Raw genomic sequence first — 24,289 nt, 5'->3', positions numbered from 1 at the left:
CCAGTTAGGCCTATATTATAAGTGCTGCTCAGCCAGTGTGAATGTGTTGTGTAGAATGTTGGCTTGCATGGTGATGTAATGGAATGTGAGGATGCACGGATGTGGAGTGTCAGTTGGAGGATGGGCTGAGCAGCAGGAAGGCTGCTCCTGGTGGGGCTCTACTTTACATCATAACAAGTTATTCTGAATAAACCTACTTACGACTTACATGGATTACGAAGCATCCTTCTTCATTACTACAGCCTATAAGGCCTTTAAGAACATTCTGTGAGAGTCCACCGCCTCTCACCATAGCTACACGGAAAACCAGAAATATTAGTCATGTTTTCCCAGATCTCTATAGGCGTTATGATAGGGTCTGTCACACAATCCTTTTTCTTAATATTGGCCATAGGCCGTGAGCATGTTGAGTTTAGTGTTCATAAGGTAAAATGGGAGATCGATACAGGGGGGTGGCCAGAACTGTCCCACGTCAGTATTTTAAGCAGGGATACATTTCAGAGGGTGGCACGGAATGTCAAAGTCAACAAATGACCACTAGTGGCACCAACTTACCTAAATGTATTAATGAAATATTTTCTTCAAAAAAGGGTTTTCGGAAAGTTATTTTCTCTTTCCTTGAAAGTAAGCTATTAAAAGATCTACCATCAGGTTTGGATCATGTTAACAAACATTTTGCGCAGGATTAGCGTCACATGGCAAAAAAGTTTTTGGATTTACCTCAAAGTTACTCTCAAAGTAATGAAAAGCAGCTTTTGGTACTGGTTTATTTGTTCTGCATCAAGGGGCACCCCAAGGTAGGGACCTGAGCACAGGGCTGGGTTTAACACTGGCGGCGCCCTGTGCGACAATGTTTGTTGGTGTCCCCCCCCCCCAATTATCACCTCTACCACGGATTCCCTCACTAGCACCCTTTAACAGTGCCCCTCAAGTCTCCACAACCACTGTCTCTCAGATTCATTTAGTTTAATAGCACCACCAATAGCACTTTACACCACACACACATTGTACAGAGGCAATAACATGTGTGTAAAACAGTGTATAGGAACTGTTACATCAGACAGGACTACAAGGTGTAAAGTTAGGAATAATGTAATTGATACTGGTAGGCAATATAGTTTGAGTCCTTATTCTGGAAAAGCTCAAATTCATAACTTAAAACATAACATCATTCTTAGGGGATCTCTTTAATAATAAGAATTGTTTTATACCCAAATGAACCCTTTTGGCAAGGTTAGGATAATGAAACACTGGGCAAAAAACATATAGCTCTAACATATTCCTTGCAGTTTGCAAGCAGCTCTTTGATGACAGTTAATAGCTCGGTGTTCTATTTTTTGGATTTTTACCTACAAATGACAATGAACAAAATGAGCTTTCTTACAGAAGCAGTAACCCACTGACCTATTTACATTACATGCACTTTGTGATCTGCATGGTACACGTTCTTAATAGCAAGTATTTTAACCCTCTGCACTACCTCACGTTGAGTCAAAACTTCCACTAGACAATCCTCCGGTCTCTTTCCAGGAAGAGGAGTAATCCCCGGAGTTATCTTGACATTTTAATTGATGTCAGAAAATTACTGGAGGCAAGGAACACAGCAGCAGGTGCTTTTAAAATGATAATATACTTGCAGAAATTGACACCCCACCCCGAGTCAGCATTCGGTGCGGTGGCACCGATCGCACGGGCCTTGAGCCGGCCCTGCATGGGCATTCTCATGCAATCACCCATGATTTTTGCTGAAAACCACGATCTATTAACAATAGCAGTGAGGGGTTTGCACCAAAAAATAAAGCTTCTTTGAAGTAGGTGTTAAAAGTAGAAATGCTTTTATTTCTACGAACTTTTCCCACTTTGCATGGATGCTGCACTGTACAGCACACATCTGACTTGGGAAATGTAGGAAAGTAGGATATTTCTGGCATAAATAATGCCACTTTTTGTCTGGTGTCTGTGTGTTTTAACTGTAGTTCACTGGGATCCTGCTAACCAGCACCCCAGAGGCAGTGCTCCCTCCCCTAAATTCCATGGTGAGTACATTGTACAACCCAAAATTGGCATACTGGGGTACCATTGTATGACCCTAGTATATGGTACTGAGGTACCCAGGGAATTGTTCACCAGGGGTCTCCCATGGGCTGCAGTATGCAATATGCCTCCCATGGGAGCCCATGCAACCTGTGTCTGCAGCGCTGCCAGTGCAGCCTGCGTAAATTGGTGCTTTATATCCGTGTCACTGCACTTTTACCCTATAGGTCAACCCTAAGGTAGGCCCTAGAGTTGAAGGGCAAAGTGCTTGGTTCTAAGTGTGTGCATACACCTGTACGAGCAGAGGTACCACTACAATCCCCAGACTCCGTTCTCTGGGCTTTATACATGCGGGACAACCATTATAAGGTATGTAGTGGACTCTGGCATGTCAAGTTGTCCAACTACATAATGGCTGCTCCGAACCTGGAATCATGCAACTGCACTGATTCCATTTTTAGTTGCATGATACCATGTACTGGGGTTCCTTAGAGGACCCCCTAAAACCTACCTGTCTAGCCTTACCGGGTCTGACTGCCAGACAATGTCCTGCCACCCTGCTGAGGAGCTTAACTTGGGCAGAGGAAGCTGAACAAATAATTTTCTGGGAAGGAGAGGTGTGACCACCTTTCCTTTAGCATTAGGTAGGATGGGGGTGCTTATGAGCGCCACCAGGCTGCATGGAAGGGCAAATTTGGTGCCCTCCTTGCATAAACCACTTTTACCCAGTTCAGGAGCCCTTGTCTCCCACTCTGGTACAAAACTACAAAAAGGACAGGGGAGTGACCACCGCCCTGTCCAACTCCTCCATTGGGAGGAGCCCAGAGCTCCTCCAGGTAGCCACTTGATTCTGCCATGAAGAATCCTGGCCCTTGGGAGCATCTGACTGGCTAGACCAGCTGAGTAGCGTACCTGACCCCATCTGATAGGCGGGTCACCACAGAAGAGGTCCTTCCCCTATTAAGGGTTACTTAAGGACTCCCCTGAGGGTAGGTCCCTAGATTCGTCCCGACAACAACTTCAAGATCTGACTGCCTGTCATCTGAAGACTGTACAAAGATCCTTCTGTTGGGGGACACTGGAACTCTGCTGTTCTTCGAGCCAGGACCAAAGACAAGACTGCTTTGGTGGGTGTATTCCTGCTGCATCTTCGTCCCTGCGCTTCTTCAAATTCTGCTGCTCCGTGGCCGTGCATCCACCAAGTCACCAAGTACTCAGCCTGCATCCCAGCCAGAAGAAATCTCCCTTGAAGTTAAGGAGTCATTTCCCTGCATCAGCAGGCACCTCGACGATGACCAGTTTGCTGATACTGTTGTCCCGTGGACATCTCCTGGCTCTGAAACACAGGTGGCAGTTTGTTGGCTCTCTGGAGGACTGACCAGTCTTCCCTGGAAGTTGGGTGACTGTAATCCCTCTCCAGCCTAAATGAACTGCCTCCCTGTGCATGGTGTCTGTTTGTCATTGCCAAGGCTTGTTGGCTCTCTTTACAAAAGATCTTCAAACTCCTAGAAGCCCCAGCCTCCAGTATTGCACAGCTCCAAGAACGAAGTCCTGCCTGCAACCTTTGCATCATGGGCCTTCATCTCCTCTGTGCTGTTGAGGCTTCCCTGAGACTCCTTGTGCCTGCTGGCAGAGGGTCCTCCAGGGGGCTCCATCGATTCCTGATGGCTCTCCTGCATGCTGAATGCTGGCCCTGACTTACCCTTGCTGGGTTAGTTCCACAGACCTTGCTGGTCTGCAACACAGCATATTCACTCCCAATCCGCTGTTTGCGTCTGCAAGGCTTGTTGGTGGGCCTGCGGGCCAATGACCTCCCTGCACTCGTCGACTAGCATGGGACAGCTTGTGGAAGGCTCCCATGCTCCTGCATCATCACCTGGGCTCCACAGCTGCTGCTTCATTCTCACTATGCTAGAGCAAAAAACAAAGACAACTGCTGGTATTGTGCCCCTGTGCCCCCTGGTCACCTCCTGGTGGTTTGGACTCTGCCCCTTCTGCTTTCAGTTTCTTCTCATCTGGATTCCATGTCCTAGTTCCACAGGCCTGGTCCACGAGAGGCTGCAGCTGCTGAACTTCCGCAAACCTCCATTGGCATCTACGGGTAATTCCGACAGCACTTCATCCCTATGCACCTGGGCTTTCTGGTGTAGGAATCCTGGTTCCTGGTGTATCCACATGTGGCGTGGCTCTCCAACCTACCTTGATCCAAGTGGTTCCTTTGGGGTCCTATGGGAAAGTTCTAGAACTGTAAAAGTCCATCCGTGACTTACCCTGTGCTATCCTATCGACGTTTGATCAGTGTAACCACTCTGCACCCGAGCGTCTTGGGCTACTCACCTTGGGTGATTCCGTGTTTCCCCTGGGGTCCTCCATCTTTGACTACTAGTCCTGTTTTGGTACTAAACTCACATCCCACTATTTTAGTATTTGGTTTGACCCCCTGGTTAGGCCCTATGTGTTTTCTTATGCTACTTACCGATCTATAAGGTATTTCTTGTGTGTACTTGATATCCCTGGGTAGGAGATATACGAAGTTATCGTCTAGTGTATAGTTATAAATATAAAGTATTTATATACTCACCTGGTGTGGTTCTTTTTTGTGTGAAAAGCTTACTGACAGACTATATTGGTAAATGCACTTGCTTTATACCCTCCTGGATAAGCCTTAGCTGCTCTCCACAGCTATCCCTTGAGAGCTCTGGTTTTCAGGGACAAAACCAGAATGTATGACGTTACAACGCATACATTTATAACGCATGCCTTTACAACGCAGTTTTTACATTGCAACATCCTTTACAACTCATACATTTACATCGCATGCCACTACATGTACAACGCATTCCATTACATCGCATTATACCTTTACAACGCATACCATTGCAACGCATACCATAACAATGGATTTAAGGTAAGTGTTGGATAGGGTAGGTGTAAAAATTACTATTCTAACTCCCGGGGGTGCAACAGTAGGGTAAGTGTTGTATAGTGTAGGGGTACTATGCGTTGTAATGGTATGCGTTGTAATAACATGCAATGTAATGCCTGCATTGTAGTGACATGCGTTGCAGTGTCATGCTTTGTAGTGACATGCAATGTAATGACTGCATTGTAGTGACATGCGTTGAAAAGGATGTTGCGCTGTAATGACTGCATTGTAAATGTAGTGCAATGTGATGACTGCATTGTAAAGGTTGTTTCCCACATAAACACTATCACTAAGGGTTGCCTTTACTCCGTGCACAGTGCCTCACCATAGGTGGACACTATATACTGAGCCAGCCTCCAACAGGAAAAGTTTAAAGTTAGTCTAAGCATGGTATTTTGTAAAGGATGGGTACCCTTCCAGTACAAACTCTGGGGCATATTATCAAGGGGGGTTATCTCCGCTTTTTTGGCTTTAAAAGCCAAGAAAGCGGAGATAAAATTATCTCCCTATTACCTAGCTGTCGCTAACACCAGTTAGCGACAGCTAGTAGGAGATAGCGACCATCTTGGGCCCCACTTTGCATGTCAGAGAAATGTATCACTAATGACATGCAAAGTGGGCGTGCCAAGATGTTAGCGACTGGAAACAGTCGCTAACATCGCTATCTCCTATTACCAACTTTTGGAGATATTCGCGCTAAGCGCGAATATCTCCAAAAGCTAACACCTGCCCTGAGCAGTACTTATCCATGTTATCCAATGGGAGGTGGATAACATGGCTAAGAGCATTAGCTCCGTAATGCCTGAATATCGCTGACTTTTCAGCAATATTCATGCATTGTGGCCGATTTTTATCGCATTTGCGATAAACCTTGGTAATACCAAGGTTTATCTACGATAAAAATCGCCGAAGGTCGGCGATACATTTTTGTCTCTAACCAAGCAATAGCGATAATTATCGCTATTGCTTGGTAATATGCCCCTCTATTCTAGATTCCTACAAACACCTTTGCACAGTGGTGCAAAGGTATGCATGTAGCTCAGCCGCTTGATTATGGGTCAGTGTTAGGGAGAGAGCTGGACAGTGTCATATCTTTGTAGATACGTCCATTTCTGCTCTCTCCTTGTTACGCAATGCAGCACAGCAAATTTGGTAGCTGTGCTGGGTTCCGTGACCCTTTTGATAATCTGGGTCAGTGAGTTAGAGCTTCTGGAGACCCCAAGTATGTCCAAGGCAAAACTCGCGGACTTGGGTTTTGGGCTCTGACCTAAAGTGGCCCTCTCTGCAAATGAAAGAAATTAATAAATGTGCTCCCAAGCACCTCTGGGCAATCGTTTACTGAATGGACCCATTTATAGCACCTTAAGGTCCTATGCCTGTCAATGGAAAGGCCCATCAACCTTTTCTCCAGCCACAAACCTGAGTCATTCATCTGCACATAATGCAGAGTTCCAGAAATCCTGCGGGAGGCACCAATTTCTGTGCATGGCTTTGTCAGAATGTTCAAAAAGCTGTTACGCATGTTCATGGTGCAGCCCCAAAATTTGAGCTTTAGTTACCAAGGAAGCCCTCTATATGATTGGGAAAGTTAGCGAGTACCAAAAAGGTGCCTAGGCTGCTTACAGGTTACAAGCTTAGAGAAAGCCCAAACTAGAGCTGCTGTAGACCCCATGCACGGCTGTTCAAAGGTTCTGGAGCTTTCTACCAAACCATCACCTCAAGGCATTCCTCTCCACAAAGGACAGAGTTCCAAAAAGCCTATGGGTACTTCCAGTGTTTCAATGGGACAATCAACTCTATAAATGACTGAATTTGGGCTTCCAAAGCCTCCCCACACATGTTCAGGGAGAGCTCCCAGGCTCCTCTGAGGTGACAAGTCCTGAAAGCACCATGGTTAGAGCTCTGGGAAGACCCTATGCAGGGCAAGACGTCTGGGCCAATTCTGCAGCCAAAGTCATCAAACTTCCAGCCACGAGTAGGGCAGAGTCACAGATGCTAAAAACTCTATAAGTGAATGACTTTTGGAGGCCCCAGTGCATGTCAAGGCTACAACACTTGGATTGGGGCTTTAATCTGTTGATAAAGGTGATCAAAGAGGCCATATACTATGTAGATAAGGGAATGCAGTGAATGCTTTAGTACAGTGAGTACAGTGAGTCTTAGGTAAATGGTGTCAATAGCACATCCAATAAACAATCAAACACGTTCACAGTCACTCTTCGAAACACCTAGGGCTCCATCTGATCGTTTTACATCACACTGTTCAATGTCTTAGAAGGTTTGCAGATCTGAAGGTGATTAGCTCTGAATGTATGTCGGCATTCCTCATGCGCTTTTCAAGCATGCCTTAGGAACTCCGTCATTTGAACGAATGCGAATTTAGCAAACATTTGTTCTGCACGCAAGTCATTTTGCCTTAGGGGGGGCCTGCATATTGGATCAGTTTAATTTACTATTCCAACTCCAGTCTGTGGAACAGTAGAGAAGGAGCTGGACTATAATTCTAACACCATTCCATCAATGCGTCCCCCTAAAGCAAGTCACTGTAATGACTTGCGTGCAGAACAATAGCGTGCTAAAGACGCATTAATTCTGCTGCCAGAGCTGTGGAGGCACAGCATGATTCCGGCTTTGCCCTAAAAGATGTATCCCGGTTAGCTCTATAATATCTCAGTGTATTAAATTCCCATCAAATCTTCGTTCTATCACTCCATCTAAACTAACACATGCATGGAGATGATTGACGCTTGATGCAACTTACCTATGGCTTGGGAAGCAGCTCCGAAGATGCTGATGAGAAGAAGGCCCAGCTCCATTTGTCTCATAGTAGTCTAAAACATTAAGTAAATACGCAATGATTAATTATGCCTTTTTAGGTGAATTATTGCTCTGTAACCATAGAATGCAGGATGACATTGTCGATGACACAGCATTTTCTAACCTCTATTGTCCCATCCATTTTTCTTCTTCCTTGGCACATTATCTAGCTTCTCTTTATCTCAATACTGATATCTAGTCATCCCACTGCACTATATTTCACCTCTTGTTCAAACCTGTGCTTTATTATTGCCATCTCTTGGGCTTCTCTCATTTAGGTAGTCTATAAGGCAGGAGGACATTGGCAACACTTCCTGCTTCATTTGTCTCATCAGACAGACCCTGGATCTGCCTTATCGCCTTAATGGGAAGAATCTTGCAGGAGAGCGATCTCCAGCACGGATCCTCCCACTAGACGTCAGAGAAGAGAGGAGTGGACCGCTATGCATGGGCAAGTGCTCTCTCACAAAACATTAAATCAATGTTTCCATCCACCTGGAGAGAGATTTCGGGGTTTACTCCTATCTGCCCACCTAGAGGGAGAGAGGGTGCACAGAAAGCCCACTAGACTCAGGGATAATATTTTTTTTAAAGAAAGATTGGAGTGCATGTGGACCACCCTTCTATTGGGCTTGCCCCCACCCCTATCGGCTCCAAAAGTCTTCTGATACCCAGGAGAGCAAAAAGCCCACTAGATGCCAGGGGTCAATAAAAACAAAATGGGGTAGAGTATCCCACTGTGGCGTGGGGCCATGCCCCACCTCGTAACAGCCCCTGGAGTCCATCTGGTCCCCAACGACAGACTTACGTGGATGTCTAGTTTTCAGAAATGTCTTGGCTTGGTAAACTTTCCTGGTCACTGAGTCGAGGTTGCAATACTGTAGCTACATACATGGCCAGAAAGTGTCAGTTTGCAAGGCAACATCTTGATATTTCCTTCTTGTGTTTTCCTGCCGCTGATAGGTCCAGTCACACAAATGAGGTACTATTTTTATCGAGCAAAGTGTGGGAACAGAGAATAGTGGAAAATGTTCTATTTTTTGGATTTTTACTTACAAATGACAATGAACAAAATGAGCTTTCTTACAGAAGCAGTAACCCACTGACCTATTTACATTACATGCACTTTGTGATCTGCATGGTACACGTTCTTAGCAGCAAGTATTTTAACCCTCTGCACTACCTCACGTTGAGTCAAAACTTCCACTAGACAATCCTCCGGTCTCTTTCCAGGAAGAGGAGTAATCCCCGGAGTTATCTTGACATTTTAATTGATGTCAGAAAATTACTGGAGGCAAGGAACACAGCAGCAGGTGCTTTTAAAATGATAATATACTTGCAGAAATTGACACCCCACCCCGAGTCAGCATTCGGTGCGGTGGCACCGATCGCACGGGCCTTGAGCCGGCCCTGCATGGGCATTCTCATGCAATCACCCATGGTTTTTGCTGAAAACCACGATCTATTAACAATAGCAGTGAGGGGTTTGCATCAAAAAATAAAGCTTCTTTGAAGTAGGTGTTAAAAGTAGAAATGCTTTTATTTCTACGAACTTTTCCCACTTTGCATGGATGCTGCACTGTACAGCACACATCTGACTTGGGAAATGTAGGAAAGTAGGATATTTCTGGCATAAATAATGCCACTTTTTGTCTGGTGTCTGTGTGTTTTAACTGTAGTTCACTGGGATCCTGCTAACCAGCACCCCAGAGGCAGTGCTCCCTCCCCTAAATTCCATGGTGAGTACATTGTACAACCCAAAATTGGCATACTGGGGTACCATTGTATGACCCTAGTATATGGTACTGAGGTACCCAGGGAATTGTTCACCAGGGGTCTCCCATGGGCTGCAGTATGCAATATGCCTCCCATGGGAGCCCATGCAACCTGTGTCTGCAGCGCTGCCAGTGCAGCCTGCGTAAATTGGTGCTTTATATCCGTGTCACTGCACTTTTACCCTATAGGTCAACCCTAAGGTAGGCCCTAGAGTTGAAGGGCAAAGTGCTTGGTTCTAAGTGTGTGCATACACCTGTACGAGCAGAGGTACCACTACAATCCCCAGACTCCGTTCTCTGGGCTTTATACATGCGGGACAACCATTATAAGGTATGTAGTGGACTCTGGCATGTCAAGTTGTCCAACTACATAATGGCTGCTCCGAACCTGGAATCATGCAACTGCACTGATTCCATTTTTAGTTGCATGATACCATGTACTGGGGTTCCTTAGAGGACCCCCTAAAACCTACCTGTCTAGCCTTACCGGGTCTGACTGCCAGACAATGTCCTGCCACCCTGCTGAGGAGCTTAACTTGGGCAGAGGAAGCTGAACAAATAATTTTCTGGGAAGGAGAGGTGTGACCACCTTTCCTTTAGCATTAGGTAGGATGGGGGTGCTTATGAGCGCCACCAGGCTGCATGGAAGGGCAAATTTGGTGCCCTCCTTGCATAAACCACTTTTACCCAGTTCAGGAGCCCTTGTCTCCCACTCTGGTACAAAACTACAAAAAGGACAGGGGAGTGACCACCGCCCTGTCCAACTCCTCCATTGGGAGGAGCCCAGAGCTCCTCCAGGTAGCCGACGCGGCCCACCCACTCTACTAAACCACCGCACCACGGCGGAATTGCCGCCACGGTTAAGCGGTTAATATAAATGTTGCTACTTATAATATACAGTAACAGGTTCTCATGAAAAATCACCCTAGATGAGGCCTTGGGAAGATTCACTTTCAGTGGATTATTGTGCTCCATAACTCTAAACAAAAGAAGCATTATTCTGTACATGGGAAATTGACTTTGCAAAAGCAGTGTTTGCAAAGTTGCGTGTGCATGAATAGGCTGTGTGCAGGGCAAATCAAAAACAAAAAATGACCTACTGAAAGATGGCCACAAACAGCACCAATCATTTTGAAATCGAGGCCTACATTAGCTAATGTTAGCATAAGCACAGTTCCCACAACAAAATGTATTTGGTTCAACTACAAGTTACTTTTCTTTTTATCATGTTAATGCTATTGAGCATATATTTTTATAAAATCCTCTATCAATCGTGCTTGTCCAATCAGCCCCCAAAATTCCAAGGGGCATAGACAAGGATAGTACAACTATGTGCCAGGAGCCAAAGGTTAACAGGCGTTGCAGAAATAGCTGATCTATAACAGTTAATAGTCCTATATGTGAGACCTGAATTGGACAAATCTGCTTGTTAATTAGCTACCTCAGCTATAGGAGCTTCCAGGGGATCTAAACCCCTCTCCATGCACCAACTACACCACTTCTTCCAAACATCTTTGTATCTCTTTCTAGTTCCCAGGCCAACATTCTTACAAAAGATCTTTAGTCTTTTGTGAAAGGCCTGAAATCCGCAAAACAAGAAGGCTCCTTTTCCTTTCCAAAACCAAAGGGTTTTCTTCTCCTTCTGAATCCATTAGAAGACCAAAAGAGGCAACCGAGGCATAGCTACTGCAATCTCCATCACCCCTAGGAAACAAACTTGTGACCTCTGAAAGGGAGTCACCAAAATAATGCTGAAACCTTCCGACATTACTTTCATCAATACTCTCAGAATCATAGAGAAGCAAAAAAAGGCATAGCCTCTCTCTCTTCCTCAATCCTGCAGAAAGGCATCTACTGACAGTGCCTCCGGATTCTGCCTCCAACTGCAATTCCTGTGTCCCTGGTAAGCCAGTCTTCTCTCAAGGAAGTCTACTTGAACATGACTCCATAGCCTCTGAATCAGACAGAAAACCTCTGGGTTCAATTTCCAATTGCTGAAGTCCCTGAGGCACCTGGAATTCCAACCCGTCCTTACATTTTGAAGGCCTGGGATATATTCTGCTCTCAACAAAATCTTGTGATCCCAACAAAAATACCAAATTTGTTGCACCAGGTCTGCCAGAGCCTTTGATTTTGATCCACCCAAGTAGTTTAAACATGATATGGCGGTGACATTGTCTAAACGAATCAGTGTCACAGTGTTCGTCAACAAATCCTTGAAGCTCTTCAAGGCATTCGGGCTTGCAACATTTCTAAACAATCTATGTGAAGTAACTGTTCCTCCCTGGACCATCTTCCACCTGTTTCCGGGCTGTTCAAACGAGCTCCCCAACTAAGATTGCTGTCATCCGATTCCAGCACAAGTTCGGGAACATTCCCAAAGTTGGCCTTGCCATCCCAAACCTCTAATTTTTCTTTTTCTTTTTGAATCTTCTTTATCGATTTTCAACAAGTTATACAAATGATTTTCTTGTAACAGTAATTTTATACATAGCATTTTAATAACAAACGTTTGAGCAGCTTTGACACGGTGTCAGCCTGTGACATATGCAATGATCTTAAAGCAGTGGTATTATTTCATGCCTTTGACTCTACAGGAAAATAAAAAGAGATTTCAAATTACAATACACAACAAATAAACTGCTACATATACAGAGTTGTTCCATCTTGTCTGTCATATTTTGTGCATGATTCTGGTCACTGGTGAGTTAGGGTGAGTAACCACATGTGTACGAAGGCAGGGGTTGCGGGAGGGGGACCACGCAACACATCGAGCCGCGCGCACAACCTTTAAGTTTTTTCAAAAAACAGCTTTTCTTGAACATTCACTGACATCCCCTGATAGGGAAATAGAGTCCCCATACCATGAGCCTTTTCTCATGCCCAAATTTTTCAGCTCCTGTAATGTAAAGGACCTTGGGAGATGGCCTGAATGGACGATGACAGGAGTCCAAGAACTCTTGCACGGTCTCTTACGCTGATCAACTCCTTTGCCAACACCAATCTTATCTCATTTCTTATCTTTGACACCTTCTTCTGAGGGAGAAACGATTGGAATAATAGAGTATCTACCTGAAACCACGGGAATGATAGATTCTGAGTGGGGACCATGATAGACTTTTCTGCATTTGCTATGCAACCTAAACTCTGTAGGAGTTCAATTGTCCTAGCCAAGTGTTTCATATGTTCTAACCTGTACTGGAACATTAGCAAAATATTATCCAAATAAATTATTAACAAGATGCCCCTGAGGAAGGCTACCACTGGGTGCATCACTTTGATGAAACACCACGGAGCTGAGGTCAGCCCGAAAGGGAGACAGAGTAACTGATTGGAACACCCCTCCATCTGAAGCATACGTATCTCTGACTGTCCCTTGCAATAGGTATCATGAAGTGTGCGTCCTTTAGGTGTAACTTCACCAACACTCCTTTGACTGTAAAATGTCTCTTAATAGATGGATTCCTTCCATCTTGAAGTGCCTGTAGACTAGAAATCTGTTCAAGTCCCTTACAGTTATGACAAGACCCGGACCTTAGTCTTTCTCCTTCACCAGAAAAACTGTATTCACAAAACCCTTCATCTCCTTTGCGCCTGTAACTCGAACCAAAGCCTCTTTTTCTAACATCTGGGCTAACTCTGTGAATAGTATATCCATCTTCTCTGTATCTAGGACCAATTCCTTTGGCTGTCTGACTTATACGTGTGTCTCCCAGAACTCTATTCTAAAACCAGCAACAATTTAGAAAACATACCATCTCCTCTATTTCTCTCCCATTTGTGGAAGAAGAATCTCCACCTTCCCCCAACTTTTATATGGGCAGAACCAATAGAGCGCACCTTGAGAGCCGGTGCCCAGAGGCCTCGATCTTCCACAAAGGGATCCTGAATTTCTCTATCTCTGAGGTAGAAGCCAGTGTTGGAGTGGTAGCCCCTATTGTAACCTCAATAGTTTCTGGCATCCTGGGTATAATATTGGGATCTGAATGAACTGCGGCTGACAGCCAGTCCCCTCCTGTTAGCCAATCCAAAAACAGCCCTTGAGCCGAAGACTGTTCACATATATGGGTTTGTTGAAGGCAGTAAAGGTTGAAATATATTTTCCAATGGACTTGACAAAGCTCCCTCCAAAAAGTAGTCCCTTCGGATCTCCCATGTCGTCTCTTGTGGCCAAATCGGTCGGCTTGGGATTCATCCTCATTAGGACTGCCTTTGTTCTCTCTGTAATTAGGCTTGCATTTGCATTTGCCAAAATACAAATGGCACGTTGTGCCCAACCTCTCAATAGGGCTACATTAAACCTGGCATTTGTACTCCTGGCCTCTTTGGCCATATCAAGAATGCGAGTCAAAGGACCCAGCATATCAAGAACTCGCCCTCTGCCCCTGACAACAAATCAGCGCTGCCGTGAGAATTCTGAAGCAGACGCTTAGGCTGCCAAACCTCGGGCAACAGCCAGAGACCCCAGTTAAACCAACTAGAAGCAGAAAGGCCTCCTGTAACCAACAACACAGTCCTGAATATCGGCAGGAAGCCAATTAGACTGCAACAGGCATGGAGTGATTTAAAAAAAAATATCATTTCAGACTGCACTCTCACCATAGGCAAAATAAACATATATCTGCTTACCACGTCCAACCATAAATTAGAAGAATAGACCTTTAAAATAATAACAATCTAGAAGCATAAGTTCATTAAGAAACACAGTAATGGTAAAACAAGCAACATTACAATAACAGAAACACACAAACAAGAAGCATAATATCAGAGGCACTTATCTGGAGTGGAGCAGCTAATGAAAGAGGATGATGACCGCGCGCACTGGATATTTATATTCACTGGACATTCTAACGTTTCATGCTGTATTCAGTGGCGTAACAAAACTTGAGGGGGCTCCCCTGCAAAGTACATGGAGGGGGCCCCCCATGCTCTGGACCCATTCGGGAGCTCTCAGGGCGGGGGCCAGCCACTCTTGCACAGTGCAGGAGGGGGCCCTCTGGAGCTTAAAGGGGCAATATTTACAAGGACAGGAAAAGCCATGCAGAGTGGCTTTTCCTGTCCTTGTAAATATGGAGCAGTCAAATGCGCTACTAGTATGTCACAAAAAGTGACATACTAGTGGCGCAGGGGGCTTGTAAATCTGCCCCGCTGTTCTCAGCCTCCCACTACAGTCACCCACTTCTTCCTTTGAGTCCCCAACAAAATCAAAAGGCTGTCTGAATTATGTGCAATCTCTGCTGTCAGTCTGTATTTATTTAGTTGCAGAGTTTTATAAAGCGTGAACAGGACTCTTCAGGGTATCAGAGCGCTGTTCATATAACAGTCAAGTCATACATATAATAAAATACAAGATGGAAAATGCAAGGAGCAATGCAAATACAAAAATAGATACAATATACCAAAACGGCTTGTTAAATCGGAGGAGTCCACATGAAAATGCTCACGCTGAAGTGATTAAAAAGATAATTTGGGAAGGAATCTATTCATCACAGTGCTGAAAAACTCTGAAGGCCCAATTATGTTATGCAGTCCCCTGTTGGCACCTTCAAAGAAATCGTGCTGTAAAATGTTGCAAATGTTGTAAAATAACCAAAAGTTTTAAGAGCAGAGAGGAGTGTGTGTACGTGAGTTTTTTTGTCTCTGTGTGTAGTTAAAAATTATTGTTGAAATCCTGCAGCCACCTAGAGAATACATTAATTTTGGAGGGGATGGGAGGGGGGGGGTGTAGCGCCACAAACAAACACCTGTGATTGAGTTGTTCTGTGGGAGGACGTCACAGGACTCGACCAGCAGTAATTACAATACCAATTACCAACCCGTGCCGTGCCATCGTGACCCGACCGCCACCCACTGAGACAGACAGACTCGCTCCGACGGTCCTCCTCGCCGCCCACCACCCGTCCTGAACCGAACCACCACTCCAGTCCTCCTGCCTACTAGGCGCTGCGCGCTGGGACCATCGTGACGCAGAGACTCACTGTCTCAAGTCTCACTCACCTGATCTTGATCTGAGGGCTAGGAGGGCCTGTGCCTGGGCCTGGCCTGCAGCAGAGTTAGGGCGGCCGAGGCGCGATCGTGTCGGGATGGGCAAAAGAAGGCCGCAGCAGGGGCTGAGGGCAGCGCAAGGTAGGGGCCACGGGGGCCAGGCAATTTAAATAATGATGGCAAATCAGGACTGTGGCAAATAAAGGCCCAGCCGGTGAGGGACATCGGACAGTCCTGACCGGTCACCGTTATATTTGTCCTGAAGATGATGCCATTTATCTTGTTTTTCGGCGTCGAAACATCGTCGACACAATAGGATCATATGTACTGAATATTGGTATTGGTATTGGTATTGGTAATTACACTTATATAGCGCATAACTACCCGGGGGCCTCGCAGCGCTTTGACTGAAAACAGGTGGCGAACTCATGGAGACTTAACAAAACTTTGCAAACAGGTAAGTTTTTAAGGCCTTTCTAAAGGGCAGAAGGTTGTTAGTTTCTCGAAGGGCCAAGGGGAGGGAGTTCCAAAGCCTGGCCGCAGTAAAAGAAAAAGATCGGCCACCCCAGCGAGCTTTGTTTATTTTTGTGGTGGTTACCAGTTGCAAGGAGCTGGAGCGTAAAGCTCTAGACGGTAAATAAGGAGTGGCTATAGAGCGTAGAATAACTGGGCCGGTACGGTGAAAGGCTTTGTGCATAATGCACATGGCCTTGAACTGTATTCTTGCTGCAACTGGTAGCCAGTGAAGCTCTTTGAGAGCCTTCTTGGCTGACTGCCAACGAGGAATGTTGTACAGTAAGCGAGCAGCACAGTTCTGTGTGACCTGAAGCCTGTACGTTGCTGCTGTTGAAGCTCCCATGTACAGGGCATTCCCATAATCCAGGCGGGAAAGGACGAGGGCTTGAACCATGGTCCTCCTGGCCTGGAAAGGGAGAAGGGGGAGCACCCTACGAAGCATTTTCAGCAGCCCAATACACGTGGAGGCAGTTTTGGTTGCTTGAGCTGAAAAATCAAGCGCCTTGTCCAGCCAAACTCCCAGGCTCTTAATCTGGGGTTTAGGAGGGGGAGGCGGACCAAGGGATGAAGGCCAGATGGAAGTTAGCGCAGATGGAGGGGAATTGCCCAGCAACATGATGTCAGTTTTCTCTCCATTTAGTTTTAAGTGGGAGGAATGCATCCATCTGGCAACAGCCGCTAGACAGGGGCCTAAGGTGGAGGATGATCCCGCGGGGTGGTCCAGAGAGACCACCAGTTGGGTGTCATCTGCGTAGGTGACAATACGCACCCCAAAGGGAAGAACAATCCTCTCTAGCGGCTCCATATAGGCGTTAAAAAGGGTCGGGCTCAGAGAGGAGCCCTGAGGCACTCCACAGCTAAGAGGGTGTTTGGGGGAAACCGACTCGCCCTCGAACACCTGGAAGAATCTATTATCCAGGAAGGAGGTAAGCCATTCCAGAGCCGCGCCCGACACACCCAAACCACTTAGTCGATGTAGTAGAGTAGAGTGGTTGACCGTGTCGAACGCGGCGCTGAGATCGAGTAAAATTATGGCAGCTTTACCTCCCTGGTCCAGCACGGCTCTGGCTTCCTCAGTTACTGCTAGAAGGGCAGTTTCGGTTCCGTGCAAAGGACGGAACCCTGTCTGGGAGGTACGGAGAATGCCGTTCGATTTGAAATAGTCCACTAGGACATTGTTGACATGCCTCTCAAGTAACTTGCTCATCCAAGGAAGCAATGAGATGGGTCGGAAGTTGACTAGGTTGTTCTGGTCAAGCGACGGCTTTTTCAACAGCGCTTTGACCATCGCACACTTCCAGGAGGGCGGGACAGTATTTGAGGTAATGGAGGCATTAAGGACGTCCGAGATGACCGCACGAATAACGTCCATAGCCTTATTGAGGACCTGGGGGGTGCATGGTCTGTGGGGGATCCCGAGGTAGTCTTGGGGATCAACCTATTTAGTGAGGTAGGGTCTAGGAGTGGAACATTTTCAAGTTTACAAGGTGTGGGGAAGTCAGGGCCGAGTGAAGAAATAGTATCAGTGTTACCATCTCCAGGAGTAAATGACGAGTAGATAGTCTGAATTTTCTGGTAGAAGAAGGTTGCAAGATTGTTACACCGGGTTTGCACACCCTCAGATGAGGGAGGCTCTGGAGGGGGGGAAATTAAGGACTTGGCGATTTTAAAGATTTCCCTAGGCGCATTGGCAGCCATATTAATTTTTTCCTCATAGAAGCGAGATTGTGTGATATTAATTTCCTTTTTGTAGAGTCTAATGGCGGCTCTGTATTCGGCCCTCTTTTGTTGGGAGTGGTCCTGCCTCCAGGCTCGCTCCAGTTGACGAAAGGTTTGCTTCATGGTTCTGAGAGAGGATGTGTACCAGGGAGCGACCTTAGCTCTTATAGTAGGTTTTAGGGGAGTAAGGGGGAGGACTTGATCCAGGGTACTGGAAATCCATTTATTGAAATTAATCGTGGCTACCGAAGGGTTGGTGGATAGCTGGGGAGGGTTATTAATAAGAGCAAGTTCCCAATCGGGAACTGAAAGAGAGGGCCACTTCCTTCCCATACGTTTTTTGAGAGTGTAAAAAGTGGGAGAAGAATTTATGGACCAGGTGAATGGTATAAGGAAGTGGTCAGTCCATGGGAGTGGAATAGGGGTTTCAACTTTTAGGTTCTCTATATTGCTATAGATATGATCCAAAAGGTGACCTCTGTTGTGTGTGGCAAGGAAACCCTTTTGGCAGAGATCCAAGGCGAGAAAGTTGGCCCTAAGGTTAGTGGCTGAGGTGTCGCATGGGTCGTCAAGATGAAGATTGAGATCGCCAAGCAGTGTGAAATTTGCTGAGGAGAGCAGGGCACTAGCGACAGTATCCGTCAGATCAGAAATAAAGTTGCTAAGTGCACCAGGAGGGCGATAGGGCAGCATACCAGAGAATGAAATGGTAGGCATGAATTCTAAGGAGAACAGAAAGCTCTCATGCGATCGAGCGGAAGAAGAGGTGATGCAGCACTTGTAGAGATCTTTATAAATAATAGCAAGTCCGCCGCCTCTACCCGTCTGGCGGTCCAGGCGTTTCAGGGTGTAACCCTGGGGAATGGCCCTAACAATGGCTGGATCGTTTTCCAGCTGCAACCATGTTTCTGTCAGAAATAGGGCGTCGGGATTGAGCTCCTCAATCAACATGGAAATTTCTGTGTGGTGCTTGGGTAGCGACCGACAGTTAAGGAGAAACAATCTCCATTTGTGTATAGGTTTTATTTTAGATATATATGGGAGAGGTAGGCTCCCGTTACATGAAGTACAATGTGACCCGAGCCTTGTCGGGGGGATAGAGTGAAGACACAGTGAGTTGACGGAGGGACGTAGCAAATGCAGAGTCTGTGAGCTATAGGAGAGACAGTGTCCTACCATAATAGGAAGCACAGGAAGCTAGAAGCGTCTGAACGCGGACTGGCGCAGACTGGCTTCTCTTTGGCGCCTCTTCGGCGCTCCTGTGGCGCTACCGCTGCGCGTCACCGCTGCGCTTGCAGGCCAAGGGTTAAGTAGATTGGGAGGGTTGGGACACTAGACCGACACCCTGTGAAAATGGCCGCCCGTCGTGGCCCGACCAGGAAGTGCTAGCGCTGTTTTCTCCCTCCACATCAATCAGCAATAAGCTGCGGTGGACCGGGGAGTCAGCGCGACTGCTAGGTAAGTGCAAGCTAACCGTTCTTAATTCAACGTGCTTCCAAGTGCAAATGCTAGCAATTAATTAAAACTAAGTGTATTCCAAATTCAAGTGCACCACAAGAGATTTTTAAAATAACAACTATACAGTTTTAGACAATATTTAAAATTTTAGTGCAAAGATGCAGGCAACACGCTCACGCCGCAGTATTCGTAGTCAATATGAGGGGCGCGTGAAGGATTAGGCTCTTTAGTAGTCAGGGAGTGCTGGGACACTAGACCGACACCCTGTGAAAATGGCCGCCCGTCGTGGCCCGACCAGGAAGTGCTAGCGCTGTTTTCTCCCTCCACATCAATCAGCAATAAGCTGCGGTGGACCGGGGAGTCAGCGCGACTGCTAGGTAAGTGCAAGCTAACCGTTCTTAATTCAACCTGCTTCCAAGTGCAAATGCTAGCAATGAATTAAAACTAAGTGTATTCCAAATACAAGTGCACCACAAGAGATTTTTAAAATAACAACTATACAGTTTTAGACAATATTTAAAATTTTAGTGCAAAGATGCAGGCAACACGCTCACGCCGCAGTATTCGTAGTCAATATGAGGGGCGCGTGAAGGATTAGGCTCTTTAGTAGTCAGGGTGTGCTGGGACACTAGACCGACACCCTGTGAAAATGGCCGCCCGTCGTGGCCCGACCAGGAAGTGCTAGCGCTGTTTTCTCCCTCCACATCAATCAGCAATAAGCTGCGGTGGACCGGGGAGTCAGCGCGACTGCTAGGTAAGTGCAAGCTAACCGTTCTTAATTCAACGTGCTTCCAAGTGCAAATGCTAGCAAGGAATTAAAACTAAGTGTATTCCAAATACAAGTGCACCACAAGAGATTTTTAAAATAACAACTATACCGTTTTAGACAATATTTAAAATGTTAGTGCAAAGATGCAGGCAACACGCTCACGCCGCAGTATTCGTAGTCAATATGCTTGTGAATACTATGTACTATGGTCACTCAAACTACAATCAAGTCTGTTCACTGATTATAAGTATACAGAGCGATTTGCTCGCTCTTGCCTATACTTGTTGTTTTGTCTTGTTCACTGTGGGTCATGGGCTGTGCCCCCTTGACATTACTTTCTGATTGTGTGCATCACCAAATAAATTCCTGTCCGGCTGGACAAAGGACATAAATACTATTCCAGTTTGTGTCTATTCTTACCCTGATCACCCAAACTACTAGGGTCAATTCTGAGGTAAGCAGGCCATTGTTATCAGAGTGCTCACTTTGAGTATTCTTATAGGTTGACGCTCGGCCTACATATGTTAACCGCTACCGCGCTACCGCGTTTTCCCGCTGTGCGCTGATTTTTAAAAATCGCGCGGTTTATGACAAAGCCAGCTCGTCATCCGCGTAGCGAAGGTAACGCCCAGGACGAGCTGGCTTTGTCATTAGCATCGAAGGGGTTAATAAGCCTTGCTTAACATAAACCTCCATGACACTACATCTCAGTGACAGAAAACATAGATAGAGATTCTGGTTACAGCTTATGAGAATTACAAGTTGCATAACACATACTAGGTGCCCCTGTGGTGCAGGACCCCTGAGACTCCTGTATCTCACAGATATTCATAGGCTTAGGCTGAATGGGAACTCTGAAGGGTGGAGGGACACTCTGCTACCCAGGGGCTGCGGTGACCTACGTTACGCTCCAGTAAGTCAGTTCTGTGATTATTACAACAATTTCATGCAAGCACTGCACTGATACTGGACACATAACAATGTTGTGTCTGAACCTGTACTACTAAAATATAAATACTAACTTTTTGATGGCACACTCATGCTGTTTCTAAGTGATGCGCATAACAGATGCAACTGTTGCCCTCTATGATGATATCAATAAACAAAACTCACCAGTAGCAGACCTGGACTTTCTAAGCATAACATTCTGCACAATTATTTGTAAACAAGGAAGAGCATGTGTGATAGAAGAGAACAGGATACCACACTTTGTAATAAAGAGTGTGAATTTAACATGTAGACTATAATTCTTGGATTTTCATTGTGTGCCACCTGACAGGTATTTTGTTAGCTTTCTGTTGTTGAATCCAGATACATAACACCAAAATTGACATACACCGAAAACCAGCCAGGACTTTTCGCTTTGCCAACAGTTGTAGCTGTTTAAGATAAATGAGTAACAACAATGATTGTGTTGCAAATAAATAATATCGTTAATATTTCAAATCTGAAATTGTGAGACTGAATTAACCTTACTGAGGCCTGTGGAAGAGTTAGTAGTCCTCAGACTGTCCCAGTCACTCCTGTTATATTCACTCTATGTGAGACAAGTACACTCTTTTTCTCCCAGCATCTCATTCATCTGCCTCTCCTACACCCCATCTCTTACCACTCAACCACCCATTTTCACTCTCTCTTGAATGCACTTCTGTGTGTGTCTTTCAGTTCACTGTCCTCAAGTAAACAATACATTCACTAGCCTGTAAGCACAACATTTTCTTTTTCTTTCGCATTGTCAATATTTTGACAACTGCGTACCTCATTCATAAATATTTGCATAGGATCACAACTGCACCTGCACACATAACCATTACTCTGTGTGCCTTGGAGATAGGCAAAGGTTTAATGACCATGCATTCTGAACATCTTTTTGACCCACTGACAGGCACTCGTGAGAAACTTGCACTGCCTGCTGCCTCCACTCCACACCTCTCAATTGTGGCCCACTTTAAACACTTGAGGGTAGATTTACTAAGATTTTACGCTGTGTTTGCATCACAAAAGTGACACAAATCAGCACAAAATCTTCCCTTCCAATTTACTTTCTCACGCTAAACTTGTTTAGTGCTTAAAATAATGTGAAAGTAACGCAAAGCAGGGCGAAGGGGGCGTACCATGGGTGGTTCATGGGGTTCCCATGCAATCACCCAAGGTTTCTGATGCTAAACCCAATTCAGAAACAAAGTAAACAGGGTTTAGCGCCAGAAAATAGCACACACTTGAGCCAGGCGCTTTGCAGGAGAATTTTTTTTTTCCCGCTTTATTTTCTGACTTCGATGTGTGCTGCCTTGTAGAGCACACATTCAAAGTGGGAAGATTTTTAAAGTTAGTCTAAGCATAGGATTTTGTACTGGAAGGGTACCCTTCCAGTACAAAACCTAAGCTGGACTCATGGAGACACCATGGCGCAAAGGGGTGTCCGTGGCACATGGCAGCTGATTTCAGCGCAGACGCCAGGGTAAGGAGAGGAGAGGGGCATAATTCTGTAAGCATGGCATTCTGCTGCTCTGTCCCTCTCATGCAGCGCAGCATTTGCGGCTGCGGCACTGCGCTGTGTAAGAAACTGGTAAATCTGGCCCTCAAAGGTGACTCAGTTCAAAATATGCCCATACAAGAGTAAGATGATGCACAAAAACACATACATAAACACGTCATCTTGGAATTAGCTGGACTCTTAGGTAAGCAAGATTAATTAACACATGTGAAATATAAACCTGAGCTAAGTCTCTGACGTGGATTACCTTAACGTGATTTTACAGTCTTTGTTCAGAAGTGGACTTTGCCATTGAAGTGAAGGACATCTACATAGGGTCCGACAGGGACCAGATTCAGTGTCTGTTTTTAATTACTATAGGGCCTGAAACTCTTAAAGCTCTGCTTATTCACCGACGATATATGGTGCAGTGGCATTTTACTTGTGGGCTTCCTGCGCAGTGACGCGGAAATTGATACAGTAGTTTGTGTATTTTAAAGATTAGCCTGATGTTGGTTTCACATTTTCTTACAACTGTGGCTATTTGGATGGACGTTGTTTATTATTATGCTATATTGAATTTATTGTGTTTACTGCATGACATTTTGTTTCCACGATATTTTTCTTATGCCATACTTGTTTCTCTGTGTAACTCCTCTTTGTTGCTCTCTGCCTCTCTCTCTCTCATCATTCCTCTTCTGCTCAGTTTGCTTATGCGTCCTCTACCGTGACCGGACAAAGTATTTTTCAGTGCAACTCCTGAGACTGTGATCACTGTTCCTTCACCTTTACTATACATAATGTTGCATCATCCTAAAATGCCTGTCTTTCCTGCCTTGCTGTCTGTACTAACAGAGATACTTATCTCTTAAGAGGCTGTCACAAATTATTTGACCTCAGGCGGCTGCAAGACAAACATTTCCATAGATGGCCTGCAGGAGGCGCCCTAAGCCTAACTATGAAGAGATCCGCATTTGGAGGAATCGTCCTCCGGCACAATCTACTCCCTTCAAGTTAATTTTAGTTGATTACATTACTTATCAGTTGTGCCCGTTCACAATTCAACACCAGTGTTAAAAAATCTTTTCTTCAACTATTTGAGCCTGTTATCTGGAGTGAATACAACATTTGTACCGGTGCCAAATGGCAATGGTTAGTTGGGGAAAATGCTCCCTCTGAGCTGCTGGTGCAAACGATTGTGCAAAACAGCTCAAGCAAAACCTATTTTAATTCGGTCTCTGGTGTTTATTATCTAATCCATGGCCACAATGTAGTATTACAATGTAACTTTCCAAGCAATTAATTATTTTTATCAATTAAATCAACGGCATGAATATAATATGACAACTTACATTTCAGGCGCGCCTCGAGGCTCTTTCTTCAGCAGCAGCTGTCAGTGTCAGAGTGTGCCCCGCACACCGGGGAGTTCAGTTTATAGCCCCCTGGGCGAGCTGCATGAAAGTGCCAAGCAATCTATAGAAAGGCATCAGAGGTGAAGTGATGCTCTGTTCGGTTCACTTCGCAATTCTTGCAAGGAAGGGGAACATTTTAGGGAGGTTCTGTTAGATAAGAAGGGGGAAGTAAAGAGAACAATTGGTTCTCTCCTGTGAATATTATGCTGGCAGCCTAAAATAGCACTTCCCATAGGCCTGGAATATCTTTGGCTGCCTGGGATGTGGCACGTGGCCCAGGGCGAGGCTCACAGCAAAGACTGAAGCAGAGTTAAGGGGCCGCCTCACTCCAGGCCCTCGCTCCAGCCCTGAATTATCCACCCACAAATCATTGTTTGCACACCTGTTAATCTAATTATTTTAATA

General features: G+C 45.6%; 1 protein-coding gene across 1 annotated transcript in view; it reads right to left on the bottom strand.

The window, feature by feature from the left end:
* LOC144780980 (C-reactive protein-like) overlaps nucleotides 1–24,070 on the bottom strand; it is a 32,432-nt gene extending 8,362 nt beyond the window's left edge. The window contains exons 1-2 of the mRNA XM_078659573.1: nucleotides 23,825–24,070; nucleotides 7,722–7,791 (exon numbers count right to left, since the gene is read on the bottom strand). Coding sequence (XP_078515699.1) covers nucleotides 7,722–7,785 — 64 coding nt within the window. The 5' untranslated portion in view covers nucleotides 7,786–7,791; nucleotides 23,825–24,070. The remainder of the gene's footprint in view (nucleotides 1–7,721; nucleotides 7,792–23,824) is intronic.
* Nucleotides 24,071–24,289: the final 219 nt, after the last annotated feature.

Source organism: Lissotriton helveticus, chromosome 9, assembly GCF_964261635.1.
Source record: "Lissotriton helveticus chromosome 9, aLisHel1.1, whole genome shotgun sequence".
Classification (NCBI taxonomy): domain Eukaryota; kingdom Metazoa; phylum Chordata; class Amphibia; order Caudata; family Salamandridae; genus Lissotriton; species Lissotriton helveticus.
This window is presented reverse-complemented; position numbering and strand designations above follow the sequence as displayed.